Source organism: Bos taurus, chromosome 17 (assembly GCF_002263795.3).
Source record: "Bos taurus isolate L1 Dominette 01449 registration number 42190680 breed Hereford chromosome 17, ARS-UCD2.0, whole genome shotgun sequence".
In the NCBI taxonomy this organism is placed as follows: domain Eukaryota; kingdom Metazoa; phylum Chordata; class Mammalia; order Artiodactyla; family Bovidae; genus Bos; species Bos taurus.
The window spans coordinates 69858677-69874730 of NC_037344.1; the positions used below are offsets into that span (position 1 = coordinate 69858677).

The 16054-nt window shown below is 42.2% G+C and overlaps 2 protein-coding genes and 1 long non-coding RNA gene across 15 annotated transcripts in view; 2 read left to right on the top strand and 1 right to left on the bottom strand.

Moving 5' to 3' along the window:
* Positions 1-2544, bottom strand: part of MORC2 (MORC family CW-type zinc finger 2) — a 42641-nt gene extending 40097 nt beyond the window's left edge. For 10 of the 13 annotated variants that reach the window (XM_015475580.3, XM_005218138.5, XM_059875894.1 and 7 more), the window contains exon 1: positions 1297-2544. In XM_015475580.3, the coding sequence (XP_015331066.1) occupies positions 1297-1364 (68 nt within the window). In that variant the 5' untranslated portion in view covers positions 1365-2544. The remainder of the gene's footprint in view (positions 1-1296) is intronic. The other 3 variants (XM_059875898.1, XM_059875899.1, XM_059875893.1) reach the window with 2 other exon arrangements.
* Positions 2545-2832: 288 nt separating this feature from the next.
* On the top strand, positions 2833-12376 carry TUG1 (taurine up-regulated 1; the record flags this gene model as incomplete). The annotated part of the gene is made up of 2 exons (XM_059876211.1): positions 2833-5213; positions 6320-12376. A coding segment is annotated over one exon (465 nt), but the record flags the coding sequence as incomplete, so codon positions are not given.
* LOC100848149 (taurine up-regulated 1 (non-protein coding)) lies at positions 4666-12380 on the top strand. The gene is made up of 3 exons (NR_131898.1): positions 4666-5213; positions 6386-7038; positions 8692-12380. It is a non-coding gene; the product is annotated as a taurine up-regulated 1 (non-protein coding) (long non-coding RNA).
* Positions 12381-16054: the final 3674 nt, after the last annotated feature.

Below are 16054 nucleotides of genomic sequence, written 5' to 3' on the forward strand. Positions count from 1 at the left end.
AACAAAGTGGCCTTCAACTGCTTGTTCTTAATGTGGCAGCTCAAATACAAACAAGGATACTAAAGGTTCTGCTCCTGGCTATGCCATGAGCAAGATGGGTATAACTTTTGATCAGAGACCTTATCTAGTTGGATTTCAGATTCATCAGGCTGCGACACAAAACTACACCTAGGTGACCTCTACAATCCCTACTCTAATACTCTGGTTCAGTAAGAACCTTCCTAAACAAAACCAGGCTCTCATTTGGCAATTCACTACTCAGAAAAATTTTATTTCCTTCATAAGAAAAACAGCAATCAAAAAATTACAGATATTATCACAAATACGTGGTTATTTTCTGTAAACAGTTATTGCATTATTGTACTATTCCTTGCCAGCTAAAGTTACTGTACTATTACTTGAAAACTGGAGTCTATATTCTCAATCCTGAAGGTGGTTCTTCTGATCTCTGGACCATTCATTAAGCTGCTCACCACTTCTCCAGTACTAAAATGAGAAACTTACCTTCATCTCAAAAGTGCCAAATGAATGTACTAAAAGACTAAACAATGATGCCCTCATTGCATCAACTCCAAAAAAGTGGGAGTAAGGATTAACCTTGAAATATTTCAGATCAATGGAGTGATGGCAATCTCTTCACAAACTCAAAGAACTACAAACACAGCATGTATTCAATGATTTGTGAAACTTTGGTGGAAAGGCTATTTAAATCATGGATTTAATCCAGTTATCACTTCCTGCTTAACATATTAAAAACTATTTTGGATGAGGATAAATTTCCCAGAAAAATAAAGCAAACTGTTTTCTAGGGGGAAAAATAACTTCTTCTCACAAGTTGTCATTTAAATGTCTTCATTCTTTTTCTGCATCAGACAGGCTGAATGAAAAATCCAACGCCGACACTGGTTTTGGGGGAAAAAAAAGACTTGTTATTACCCAACTGTATTGGCTGTTGACACCAAAGACAAGGAGTTGAATAGTCCAATTTTTGGCGATCCAAGAAGAGTATTTGTTGGATTCCTATCAAACACTTGAATGAAACTCAATACACAGACTCCAAGGAATTAGTTTGCCTTCTATCAAATAAATTTTGATCCAGTAAAGGAAGATCATATTCTTCTGGATTAGCAACAGACATTTCACTGATCTCAGTTCTTCCATACAGAGCTCAAGACTCCTCCAGTGACACATCCCAAAAAAAAAAAAAAAAAATGCGAGACTTCCTGGGAAAGACTTCCATATGAATATCGAGCAATGAGTTATCAGTGACCTCAAAGGCACCTACAGAATACTTACGAATTTGTGTGTAGATATTCAAAGGTTAGCTGAGCTCGATTCAGACTGCTGTAATTCGAGAAAGCCATGATTGCGGTGATGTCTCCAGTTCTTTAACCACTAATTGGGAAATACAAGCTTACAATGGAATAGATTTTTCAGGACTCCTTCCAGTGAAGAGTTGGTAAATCTCTGCTCCTCAGTTAAGCAAAGTTATCTACTTTTCCATCTATAATATATTCAAAAAAACGTCTAAAACAAAAACTGATTTCTTAATCTTTTTTATCCTCTCAATGATTACGATGTAATACTTTGGAATAAACTACGTCATAAATCTGTAGTCTTAAGGAACTTTAGCATGAATTTGCGATAATTCACTGAGTGGATGTGGTTCGTCCTAGAGTAGCTGATACTGGAGTTGGCGATTTAATTACTGCTCCATCTTCACGTTCTTCCGAGTTTTTTGTTGTTGTTCCTCTAAATTTCCTGTGAGGAAATTCACCAATCCGGAAACTTACCAATCCGGAAATCTAGCAACTGCAGTCATAAAACTGGATAGCCACACACGTCTTCGCCATCAATGATCCCAGGATCCTTAAATAAGCCTCAGACTGGCGATCACGATGTTGCTCGAGTGCATATGGCGTTAGTTTCGGCTTCACCACCTACCAACTGAAAGATTTCCTAAGCGCTGAAGACCGATTTCCGTTTTCAAAGCCAGATCAAACCTAGCTTGCTGTGCGCCCCAATTTCCTCAGGGTAGTGAGTCAAATTACCTCACAGTGGCCCACTAAGTCGCCACAGAATTGACCCACCCAATCAACTCGGGCGGACCGCGCCCCTCCCCCTTTCCCTCAGACAGCGGCCTCAGCCTCTCAGGCCCTCACTGGGCCTCGGTCCCGTGGTCTCCTCCTCACGGAGACAAATTAGTCCCAGTTTTCAAGGCCCGGATCGAGGGCAGTGGCGAGAGCACCACCTGACCGGGCGTTGCCCAGCGCTCACAGCTGCCTTTGTCCCTCCCCACGGAATTGGAACCCAACAACCGCAGGGCGCTCTTGGAACCATGTGCTGCCGCCACCTCCGCGTCCGCCGCCGCCGCCGCGAGACCAGCCGCCCTCGCGCCGCGCTAGATGAGATGGTGACGGGACTCAGCACTACAAAATTCGGCGACTAGGGCTGCTCCGCCGCTCCCGCCACGGCCACCTCTTTGTCTCCGCTAGTGCACACAACCCGGGCCGCCTCGCGCACTCCCCGACGCCCCAAGTCCCCGAGGCCTCCGCGGCGCATTCCGCCAATCATAGAGCCGCAGCTCCTCCCGCCCCCGCCCTGATGCGACGCCTCCTGATTGGTGGGTAGCGTGTCTCCACGTGACCGGATTTTGTTGCCGGGCCCGCCCCTGTCACGTGAGTGCGCGCGCCTCTCTTCCTGCTTTCTTGACCCTCTCCGCCATTTAAAGAAACAGTACCGGGGGCGGGCCGAGCGACGCAGCCGGGACGGCAGCTGCAGCGCGGACCGGAGGAGCCATCTTGTCTCGTCGCCGGGGAGTCAGGCCCCTAACTCAAAGAAGCCCTGGCGCGCCCTCCCCCCCTTCCCGGTCTGGTAGGGCGAAGGAGCGGGCGCGCGGTCGATCGAGCGATCGGTTGGCGGCTCTTTCTCCTGCTCTGGCATCCAGCTCTTGGGGCGCAGGCCCGGCCGCCGCGGCGCGCGCCCGGTGGCCGTTGGCGCTCGCGCCGCGTCTTTCTTCTCGTACGCAGAACTCGGGCGGCGGCCTATGCGTTTGCGATTCGACGAGGAGTCGTCCGGGTTGTTGGCGGCGGCGGGCAGCTGCTCCGCCCCGCTCCCGGGGAGGCGGCGGCGGCGGGATTTGGCGCGGCCGGGGAAGCTGGGGTGGCCGGGGCCGGCCTGGAGGCCTGGCGCCACCCTTCGGGGCCTGCAAGGACCCAGTTGGGGGGGCAGGAGGGAGCCGGGGGATGGTTGGTGGTGGGCTTTCTACTTTGCCTTTTCCTCCTTATGCCGCCTTAGTGAGGGGCGGGAGCTCTGGCGGCAACTCCGGGGTGGAGAAGCGAGCTCCGGAGTCGGAAGAGCTGTGTTTGCTTCCGGGCCTAGCCACCAGCTGGCCGAGTGACCTTAAGCAAGTCACTCAGTAATTTGTCTGCGCCTCAGTTTCCTCCTCTATCAACGTTTGTGGGATTGAAAGCGCTTTGTAAACCATAAAGCGTCGGTGGATGAAAGGAATGATTATTGTTCGTTATGGTTGGCTTTTTTTTTTTTTTTTTTTTGGAGTTGTAAGAAAACTTAGAAATTCCCAGTCCTTGGATATTGAACCTGGAAACCTTGGATTGGAGATGGAGATCCCCAAACTCCCTGAAATTGTGTGCAGAAGTTAGTGGGAATATGCAATTAAGGGAAATGAGGATCCATCGCCATCAAGTTTTCAGAGGGGGCTGTGACCCGGAAGAGTTAAGAACCACAGTTCCTTTGCCACAAGGAGGAAACTGAGGCTTAGATGTCATTCGGGACCCGTAACAATCAAGTTGAAGCCCCTGTTGAATCCTTGGGATATGTGAGCTGTTCTATGCATAGTGGCTACTCGGGGTAACAACACTCCACTGCTTGGCTTCTGTTCTGAGTCCTTTCACTATGGGTTGCCTGAAGGGCGGCTGATGCTTATGGTACAGTGACACCCAATATAAAGCAGCTGAAACTAGGAGTGGATGTGTTCTCTAGTGTCAAGAAGCCTATTCAATCTTTGGCCCAACAACTTTTTATTTTCTGGTGCCTGACTACCTTTCTGACTCTTTCATTGACCATTTTCCATGACCATGGTTGCCATCCGTTACTTGCTCTTGTTTTATATTCTTAGCTCCGTGTGGTTGGTAGTGAGCAGGCTTATTTTTAAATGGTGCTGCCAAGTCCAGCTAATTAATGGTGCAGGTGGGTTTTTAGCAAGCTGTCTCACTGGAATAGACTGAACTAGACATGGAATTCCTGAAGATGTTTGTTTTTATTAATTGAAGGTTGACATTCTCTGAAAAGTTTTGTTAGAACTTCCTCTGAACCTCAAAGTCAGTAGTCTGGAAGTGTTTCAAACCTTAACTTTCCTCCCTGCCTGCTTTGTATTCTCTTTGCTTGCAAGTGTGTTATTAAGATGGCCAAAATGCCAGTTTTTGCTTCTTTGTTAATTGTCAGCTGCTTTTTATCAGATTCCAGGCCATTGTCCAGCAAACACTATAGAAATGTTTGAACACTTGGATTTCAAACATTTTCGTTTTGTGGAGTGGTGCTTACCGTGGTACAGCTCTAAGTAAGCAAATGCAAACACACTTAAGTGTTTTGTCTGTTAGGTGTTAGCCGGTTCTGCTATTTCATACAAATGTCTGGAAAAAATCAATTGACTGTTCCCTTTACCTGGAGGGCAGAGACAAATGATCTCAATTCCAGAGAAATGACTGTTTTGGAGACAAATGTGTTGGTCTTTTAGCTCTTTTGTAATTAAATCTGGATGTACCTCAAAAGAATCTTGAGACTGTGGTGATACTATGCTTTCCTCAGGAGAAAGGAGGAGAAAACCAACTGGAACTCAAAGCTTGAAATTCTGTGACAAAACATGAACTGTCCAGAATAGGAGGTTGAAAGGGTTTCACTACAGCGTTCTGCACTCGCTGGAACCGATGTCTTTCAGTGTAATCACCGCGTGGGCTCCAGATTTCCAGAATTTCAAGAACTGGATCTGGGACCTGGAAGAAAATACCAGGGTGTGACAGGAACTCGGGAGCTGGACTTGTTTTTGAATTTGAGGAGTGTTGTCCTTGTTTTGAAAAAGAGACAATGACTGAGCAAGCACTGCCACCAGCGCTATTACTGGAAATTCGGAGACCTGAGTTTTCACCAAACGCTCAGTGCATACTCTGGCGATGCTTCATCCAAAGTGAACTACGGTACTTGCCATTTTCCAAAATGCCTTTTTCTTTACCATCTCTGCACATTTGTTCATGCTGTGTTCTGTATCCTGGAATACCCTCCTCTGCTTCTTCATCTGTCAAAACTGCCATTTCCTCAATATCCAACTCAGATGCTCTCTTCTCCATGAATCTCTTAACCTTAGGCAGAAATTAACCTTTTTAAAGTTTTTTAATGTTTTCTTTTTTTAATATATCTATCATTATATACAGTAGCTTATAAAGTACTTTTTTGTGTGCATTGCATTAGTTCTCTTTACAGGTAACAGCCCCTTGAAAGCAGAACTTTTGCCCAGACATGTTAACCACATATGATGAAGCTTTAGTAGAAAGAAGAAATTTAGAGACCAGGCTGTCGCCAAATAAGCACTCAATATTTGCTTAGTTGCTGTGTGATAACCTAATTCTTGATTATTGAAAAAGTCACTAATTATGGGCCATGTCTCCTCCTTTACTTGATGTTTTATTATTTTTTAATTCTAACTTTAAAAAGATTTTAGGGACCCCTCAAATATGAAGAGAAATAACCATATTGCATAGGGTATAATAGAGGAGGGCAAGGGTTTTGTTCCTGTATACCTTACTCTCTCCTGCTCAAGATGGAATCATTAAAATTAAAGTTAAGGATAAGTTTTACAAGTATTGATATGTTATAAGACAGTTTGTGAAAGGCATTGGAAAAGGAAGAACAGCAGTGTCTCCTTTGCTTTGGTGTTTGTATATCAACTTAAATCCAGTTCTCAGACCACCTGGGAGCCACTTTGTTCTCCCCCACCAACCACTGCCCAGGAATCTGAATACAGATAAATTACTCCCCCAGAGTATGAGAATTGGAGCCATTCCTATTTGCTGCTTCCCTGAAACAGTTTGTCCTCAAGAGTCCAAAAACAGTCTTTGTCTGAGAACTCTCTGTTCTTAGCATCACTGATTATTAATCGTAAGCTCCCCCCCTCCCCGCCCCCTCGCATTTGTCAAGAATCAGTATCCATCAGGCAGTGGGTGTGCTGACAGCAGCCCCACCCCAATGTCCTGTGTTTCTAATGCCAAGCATTTGCTATCTCATGTTTTGTCACTCTCCTCTCCAGTCCTGTGCCTCCTGGTTGCCGAGTGTTCATCTGGATCTTCTGATCACCTTTGTGCTATTCCATCAGCCTACAGATCTGGTACCTGGATTTTTGCCCATGGTGATGGATTCTGCCACCTCAGTGCTGAAGAAGACATCATTCCAGTGGACCACTGTGATCTAGGAGGCGTATCCAGCGAATCATGATGTGGCCTTCACCTCCACTCCTGTCCTGTTCTACCCAGATTCAACACAGCCTTTTGTAGTGAAGTTCAACTTCTCAAGCCAAATAGCTGAAGCTGTTTTATCACAACAAAGGTTCAGCTTGTTCCATAAATGTGCATTTCGTTTCTCCAGTTAAAGCTTTCAGAGACACATAATAAATTTGGACCAGGGGATTTTTAGTTATCAGCACTGTCTGAAGAATGGCAGCATCTTTTTGAGAACCATATCGGACCATGCCCCACTGTCTCAAATGATTGAAATTCAGGAATTGTCTAATCTGGACCCCATTCTTTTTCCATTTCAAATCTGTAGTAGCCTACTGAATGAGCAAGCAGATATTCTGACCCGTTGGGATCAAAACAAAGGCACAGTGAACTCACAGCATCTTCTTTGGGATTACTCAGGAACCAGAACTTTTCACACAAATGTAAGAAATTCTACCAAGGAATCCCTTTACCTAACAGCATCTCATAAAGCTCCAATCAGATTCCAGAAAAGGCCTCTTGATACATCCAGGTAGAACCTATATGGTAATCCCTTACGTTTATCTAGCACTTTACAGTTTCAAAGCACTTTCACTTGTATTAATCTTATTAATTACCAAATAACTCAAATTATAATCCCTTTTTGCAGATAAGGAAATGGAAATTTAAAAGTTATCCAAGGTTACACAGCTGCAAAATGGTAGAAGCCAGGCCTTCTGACTCCCAGTCCAGTTCTGTCTTTGGAATTAACTTAGCCTCTATTTTATGTGCAGTGTTAAAATAACTGGAGATTTGGAACCCCAGAAAAGTTTTCAACTTCCTGATCTCAGTCAGTGCCCTCAGTCAGTTAGGATGTCAGAGATGTGATTTTGCCATAGTTGTGCCTGGACCTGAAGTCCATGGCATCCTCTCTGAGGTTTGGCAGTAGTAGACTGTCTTTATGGTAGTAGATTCATCTGACAACAAGATTACCTATTAGAAAACACAAAGCTACTTTTAGATCTTTCATCCATCTTTGTGGTCTTTGCAAAGATGGCCTAGTTGATTGGGAATCCCTGTTGATTCCATGTCTTCCTTTTTCTTTTTTTAATTCTTATTAATATTCCCAGACACCAACTCTGTGGTCCTCTATCCCCAAATTAATATTTACATAGAATGAGCCATCAGTTTTTTTTAGAACAGTACTGTTCATATGTATGTGTGTATGTATATATTTGATATACACATGTAATATGTATCATATATAAAGAGCTTCTGTAGTCCAATAATGTGGTAAAATACTGTAAAATGTGTCCCCTTCCCTGATTGTTAATGCAGTATAGTGTATTAAAGGATCTCAAAAGGCTTACATAAAGAGCCTCATTTAGTTGTTTGGCCCAGTGTGTCCTAAGTTTAATCAAATACATAATGTTATTTTTGTAGCATTTCTTTTAATGGAATGGGAAAACTTCTTTAGAGCAATATAGCCAGTGTTTCCTGATTGCCAACATAACTGCCCTGGAGACCTAGGAATAAACAGTATCTTTGGAACTCTCCACCTCCCCCCCTTTTTCTTGTCAATAACTTCTTGAATTAGTATGTCTTTATCATCTGAGAACCCTACATCTTGACAGTTAGCTTTGTTTTCTGTCAAAGAAACCTCTAGAAGATTTGTGGGGATACATGGGAGAGGGGTGTGGGGAAGTTAATTCTGCCAGAAAGATGGATTAATTCTATGATGTTTAGCAATATACTTGTCTCATAGAATTGTGCTGTAAATCTAGTTTAAGGGAACTATATCTCAGGTGAGTGAGGAGGGAAGAGGAGAAAAATAGAGTAAAAGGGAATGGATGAGAAGGAGATATTTTCTTAGGATTTAAGTTGTGGCCCATTGAAATCTTATAATACTTGGAGTCATCCAGGCAAGGACTTCTTGAAATAATATTTACAAAGAAACTAATGCATTTTGCAGTCACTTGCTGACTGCAGAAAACCCAGCGCTATTGTCGCTTAAAACCAATACCCTTGCCCTGATAGTCACTTAAAGCCCAATCAGGCGATCTGAGTTTGTAGCAGACTGGAATGTTAACTTCTTCATTTTGTAATGTGACCCACATTAGAGAAGGAATAAATAGGAAAATGCTTTGGCTTACCACAGGCTTTGCTCACAGTTTCTGGTTTCTGTGACCTATTTTTTTTATTTCAGCATTTTGTGAACCAACTTACTCTTAGATCATTGGTTTTCCAAAGGCTTTGTGGCCATGAAGCACTTTGAATGAAAACTTTATGGAAGCCCAGAGTAAAAGTGAAGCTGCTCTGGAGGAAGCAGAAGTGGGGGGCCTGAAACCTGCCACAAGCATCTTACTTTACCATCATGGTGACACCTAAGGAGACTTCCTTACAACAACTAGAAATCTTCAGAACACAGTTTGGAAACCACTGCCCTAGACAACAGTACGACCTGAATGGCATTCTGTTCTGTACCTCTACCCAACACGTCGGTGTTCAGTTGATAATGAGCATTCTTAGGAATACTCAGAGAGTGCAAGAAGATGGACATATCTTTGCCCCCAAGATTAGTTATATGGGCTGAAAGTAATATCAAAGAGACCTAGAATAATAGCCCTCTAACCACAAATAGACTTCCAGTGATTCCTGAATGATACAGCCACAGAGCAATTTGTATGTTACACTGACAAACCCCCTTATTCAACTTCTTCCACAAACACCGGATGCTCTAGTGGTACTTAAGATGCATGACCTTGAAGTCTTGATCCTCCTTGAATACAGTGAACACCAAGTATTGAAGCTGATGTTAAAGTCGATGCCTCATTGAGGCAGTATTAGACCAGCTGTACATTGGACCTCCCATTCTCAGCTATGGTACTCTACTTCGTGTGCAAGGGATAACCATAAACTATGAAAGCAGAATTCAGAGACTGGCAACATTACCGAAAAGGGCACCTGATGATGATTCATCTTCTCAAACTACGTCACTATCACTCAGCCATTGGCAGTTACACTACTGCTTGGTTTTTATTCCGTTTAACTGCTGTTTCCAGAATAAAGAAGCAAATAACCTCTGAAAAACTGCTAAAACAATTCCTCCATCACTGGCACATCTGCCTGTTCTGCTCAGAAATTAGTACTCAGCTCTACATGTAATACCTGATCCACAAGAGACAATCTCTGAACACCCTTTTCTTGTGTGTGTAATTTAAAATGTGGCCATTGTAAAAATTTTCTTCCAGCCAATGAGAGAGTTTAAGATGAATCTTTTGATGTCTGATACCATCAGTTGTTGATGTTAATGATATTTAGAGGTAGGCCTTTGGATCAGGCCTTGATAGCTTACTTGGTGGGCATCTCAAATTCCGTATCTACCTTTTTGCTGGAAATGTAGACTAACGTGAAAGGAAATCTATAAAGCCTGCAGCTAAAGAGTTTTAGCAATAGGCTCAAGCTTCTTGAGTCTTCCCAATGTCACAAGACCACAGTCCCTTGTCCTTGTGGATGTTTCCATGGAATTTCATCTGTTGTTTTAACTGAATCACAGTGGCTGACTTCATTTCTTGTCATGAAGTACTCTCAGGCATTAAGACAACTTGTCTGTTCAGGAGGGATTTGATTCATGAATTCCCAGACCAGATCATGTAGAACAAGTAGACTTTAATCCATGCCCTGAGAAAAAAATCTTATTTCTTCAGAATTGACTCAAGGGCCAGCTGTCCTCAACTACTTTAATGAATGCACTGGTTAAAAGTTGGGAATGTTTATATCTTTGTCTCTTATCCTCTACACTAATTGTGATTATGTGACTCAGTGTACAAATCATCAAACAAAGCCTAAGTGGTTATTCTATACTGCTCATTTTCAACAAAATCTGATGACTAGCCTGCTTGTGTATATACAACTATTATTTGTAAAGAAGAAATTGTCTACAAACTCGGTTTTTTCACTACCTTCATAATGTCAACTCGATTTTCTTTTTCTCCTGGACTTGACCGGAAGATACATTGATCTATCACTGCCAGTCATTTCCTTTAACCCTGTTAAAATGAGAGACTTAAAAAGGTAAAGATGATCATCTGTTCAAGAGTCTAATGTATGCTGTGTATAAGAATTGATGGTGGAAAAAGCCTAAAACTCAAACCTAGTAACTGTCTCCATGCCTCAGATCTCATCTTGCAGCAGTACCATTCAACCAGTCTGAGGCCTTGACTTGTTGATAAGATGTTTCTCAGAGATGAGCTGAATTACAGAAGATGGAGACTTGATTACCAAAGAAAGTAGGGCCAACCTTGATGAACCTGGCTCTCCCAACCCTATCACTCCCAGATGTAGCATAGACTCCTAAACAGAACCTCAAGTCTGGATTTAAGAGATACCCTTCTCCTGAGCTGAAAGTTCTTGGACAGATCAGCAGGAAAGTGAAAGTTGCTATACCTGACTGGCCCTTTAAGATCAGAAAATTGTATCTAGAGTAAACCGTATGGATTAACCCTGGAATACTCAGGGTTAAAGCTAATTTACAGAACTTCAACGTTAAACTGCCTGTTTTTCCAGATCTTAGCCTGGCTACTGATATGACTGGCCCTGCTGAAGTTACCTTACTTACTTGTCTATTTACCTGATTCAGCCATTGCCTGCCTTTCTGACATATTGCTGCAATCTGACACTGTCCTTCAGAAGACTACAGCTGATCTCGGCTATCTTATATCCGTTTCCACCAAGAAGTTTTGAACAGAAGCAACCTGTACTTCTGTAGTCTCCAGGACTTGATGTTCACAACAGGAAGGAGCATGCTACATACTCCTTGACCAGCAGCTTTTTTTTTTTTTAACTGCAGAGTAAGTCTCTATGCCTATATATATTAGATCATCATTTTCAGCACTTGGGACCTTCTCTGCCAGATCTGAAGGAGCAGAGCAGATTGAAAGCACTGTCCATTCCTCCATTCTATGGTCATACGGAGATGAATCTGATTTACAGTATTCACAGAAACGTACCAGTTCAACTTGGCAAAAGACTTAAAGGAACATAAAACTTTTACACTGAACTTAAAATTTACCACTGACTTGAGGAAGTCTCACAGAACTCTTTGCCAGTGGGAGGCTGGTTGTCCTGTTTCATGTCAGCAAGACAGTTGGGCTCTCAGGCTCATGCCGACTGAGTTTACTTACATTGAAACTCTTGTATCATCCAGATATGCTATTGGACATGATTATTCCATTCAGATGGATTACAAGCCTCCTGAGTAGAAGACAAACTTACTACTCATGATTTTTTCGAGAATACTTTTATCATCAAGGAAGGAACAATGCCAGTGGTTACCATTCAACTTTATGAGCACAGATTAAACTTTTTCAGTATCTGGTCTTACCACTGACATCAGTTGTTTTTGATTGACCAGCCTCCATTCCATTCCTTTGTAACGACTCCCTGATGTTTCTTCGAACCCCTTCTCCCTTTCTTCAGTCCACATGGTTCAGTCTGACCTAATCTTAGGTTTCATGGATGGACACGTAATTCAGACCTGATCAATCAGCACAGTCCATCTCCTTGACCATAGTGATTGATGCAGGATTGGTCATGTGATTCAAGTTGGTCCAGTGATTCTCAACCCTAAGAGTTTTAGTGAACTACGGAAGAGAAGCTCTTTACTGAGAATGCTTAGCTCTGTAGGATGAAAAGCTCAAACCAACAGGGCCCAACATATCAAATGAGCCAGTCGGAGAATGAAGCCAGTATAGAGGAAAATGGAGCCAAATGATGGAGAGACTTGAGTCCTGATGACAACGTTTGTGCCCCTGGATCAAACCGTGCCTGAAGCTAGTATATCCCCTGGACTTTTCAGTTATGTGAATCAATAAATACCCTTCTTTGCTTAAGTTACTTTGAGTTGGGTTTCTGTTACTTGAAATTGAGTCCTAAGATACTTGTCTACCAATATCAGAATCTTTATTAAACTAGAGGTCAAGGCCACACTGATATTATTTTCCAGTCCAGAAGATAGAGTGGAACAAGAGCTGACATGTTTAAGTTACTGCAGAAGCATAAAAATTAATTACATGGTAGAAAAATATAGTAAAAAATCTAAATGCTTATCAGCAAAGAATTTGTTATAACCACTATAAAACACCTGGTTCAACCATATAAGGACATTTACATGTCTGTTGTAAAGAATAAAATACACTTATTACATATGGGCATGGAAAAATGGCCATAATTTATTAAGTGAAACAAACCATTGCTAGAAAAATGTGTAGTATGAACTCATCTAGGAATTTATGTTCATAATGCAAAGTCTCAGTGTAGATTACATGACTTTCAACTTTATACATTTCTGTATTTGAATATTTTACACTACTCACATTTAAACTTATTTCAAAATAAAGAATTTTAAAAATTAAATATAATGCTTACTGTTCAACCTTGACAAGTTACTTAACACTGAGCCTGTTTTGTCAAATAATTTAAAAGACCTGCCTTTATATTAGTGAATATTTAGATAAATATATTCATCCATTACTCAAACTGATGACTCTTGAACCTTTCTGAGCTTGGTAACTTCCTTAATTTTTACTGTCTGAGTGTATTTGGCTTATAAACTATAATTTTGGTGTTCATCAAAGGTTATTCCAGTTCTCAACCAACATTAATCTATTTAAGACCTCTTGCAGTGTTCACACTAGGCAGAGAGGAGGATAAAGACACATTCTCCTTGAAATCTTTGAGTATTCGGATCTTCCTGCAGTCAAAGTCAATAATGGCCTTCTACTGCTAAATCCATTACATAAACATCTGAATGTTCAGCAGCACAACAACTCCCACCAGCATCCTGACTCAAGTGTCATTTCCCTCCTTCCCTGCCGGCTATTGCTCCTTTGTAGGTTCAGTTCTCAGTATTGGTATAACAGACATCCATTGATTTTTGTCTCCTACCCCCACCTTTTTTTTAGTGATAGGTACCCATTTTTCCTTCAGAATGCTACTCTTTGCCATTCTGTGGGAATGCTGTAAATGACAGTATTTTTGTCTCATGCCCCCTGTCTGACAGGTTGGATTGTGTGATCCAAGCTTGTACAATATAAATTCCCCTCCCACCAGGACTTTGAGTCTTAAGAGAGGTGACACAAAATTATAGGAACTGAGTCCTGATTGTAGTGTCCCAAGGAAATCATAGGAGTTACATGAAGACATCCCCAAAGATGCCCTAGTTTCTGTTGTCAAAACCTGATTATCCAGATTTTCCATTGTTTGTGAGACCACCATATATCTTCATTGTTTTTGTCAAACAAAGTGGGTTTTTTTTTTTTTTTTTTTGCTTGTAACCAAATGACTGGTTACAGAAATTGTTAACAGTTAAATAGTAGGCTTCAAACCCTCAGAAGCATGGGGGATCTGGAATTGATTATTGCACTGATTGAATTCAAGGCAGCAGAAACACTTGCTGTCTGTGGACTGGGGTGGGGGTGGAGGGCAATGAGCCACTTAAAATGGCAAAAAAGCTAGTAGAGATACTCCCCGTGTCATTGGAATCTTGTACCTGTTGAGAAAACATCTGGATGATCAGGTAGCTGTTGATAGTAGAACAATCTGAAGTGGATATGGAAGATTAAGACCACTTGAGTTAGGCATGCTTAATTATAAACTAAAACTTGGAGATTGATTCCACAAGTTGCAGAATTATGAGGGCAATTTGCCATATTACTAAGATTTTTTGTGAAAAAGTTTGAATAGAGACTGACACGTAATATTGGTATCTGGGAAGATTCAAAAGACTTGGAAATTTTCAACCCACGTATACCTCAGGAATAAAAATGTAGGTCTTCCCACTAGTCAAAAACTCTTGACTGAAGGAAAAATACAGTGTATAAGCAAGGAAGAAGAGAACGCACAGTTGGCCGTCCACAACCACAAGTTCTGCACCTGGATTCAACATGGATCACACTTGACAGTTGAATCTGGGGATGTGGCACCCATGGGTGCAGAAAGCCAACTGTACTATGCCATTTACCCAAGAGACTTGAGCATCCTGAAATATTGGTATCCACTGGGGTCCTGGAACCAGTCACCTATGCATACCTTAGGAGAACTACCAGCTCTAGCCCTGTGACTTGTAGAAATAAGTCTGTATAGCTTCTACCCATATTTCCTACCTTGTCTTTTTATCCCTCTCCTCCATTTCAATACTTTGCCCCTCATACTTCCTGGCTGAAGTTCGAGCATGTTCCAAGTTACCCCAATCAAACTTTCCTCCATTGGACCTGAGCTATTCTGCTGGCAGTGTTCCCCCAAACTAATACGGGTGTGCTGGTGATGATTAGGCACCAGTAAATCCATAGATAGTAGACTGTCAAGATGGGGTTCAGATCTAGAGGGGAATGACTATCACCCAGAAATCTAGATTTGACACTGAATGTGTTAACTAGAAATCATTTTAGATTATTTCCCCTGAGAAGATGGAATTCATTTTCTACAGTATGTTGAATGGAGTCATTTATAAAGTTGTTCTAAAGAATGCATGTACTGGAAAGCCAAGGGAGACAGCTGCATTTGCCTACTTAGTGCGCTTTCCCCCTTTTTTCTGAGAATAGCACCTCACCTTCCCTTTGGGAAGCTAGCCAGCAGATAATATGTAAGAGGCATGTAAGTTCCTGTTACTGAGATTTCCTCAGTTCAGGTTCTTGATTTTCTTGAATGTTACGCTTCTCTGATTTTTGAGAGCTGCCTCATATCCCTCCAATAAATTACACTGCCTGAGAAGACTGTTAACCTATCACTGTACTAGGTACCTCCTGTACAACCATATGCAGAGGCTCAGTTGCCAGAGTTGAGTTTTGTTCCTTACAGTCCAAGAACCCAACCAAAGCAGTGGCCCTCCTATGTCTTAGGTCTTCTTGCCCTATAGACGGTCTGAGAAATCTCATCCAGTTTCATGGCTTTGTGGTTTCTGACTGCATGTTGATAAATTTCAGACTCCTATCTTAAGTCCAGGCATATTCCCTGAGCTCCATGTCTGAACGACCACCTGTTGTCTGGATATTCCCCCATTTATTTGACATCCAGATACCTTGCAGAGTAGGAAATGGCAACCCACTCCAGTGTTCTTGCCTGGAAAATGTCATGGACCGAGGAGCCTGTTGGTCTACAGTCCACGGAGTCACAAAGGCTTAGACACAATTAAGCATACACACAGGCACACATTACAACACTAACCCCACCATTTCCCCTTCAATCTGCTGTTCTTCCACTGTTTCCTTTTCTCGATAAATGGCACCCTCCTCCATTGTTTCTCAAACCACCACACAGACATCATTCCTGACGCTTTCTTCTCTCTCACCCCAGATACCCTAGTCAGCCATTAAATCCCGTGATGTGTCATTTAAACACACTCCGCAACCATCTCCATGTCCATCACATTTGTCCGCGGGAACAGTGTGTCGCTGGGACTTGGCGCTTTTCTAGCGATGTTACTCCCAAACACGGTTGTCTTCCTTCAGCCCGTTCTTGGAAGAGCTGATTGTGTCACTCCTCTGCCTAAAATCTTTTAGTCATTTCCCCCA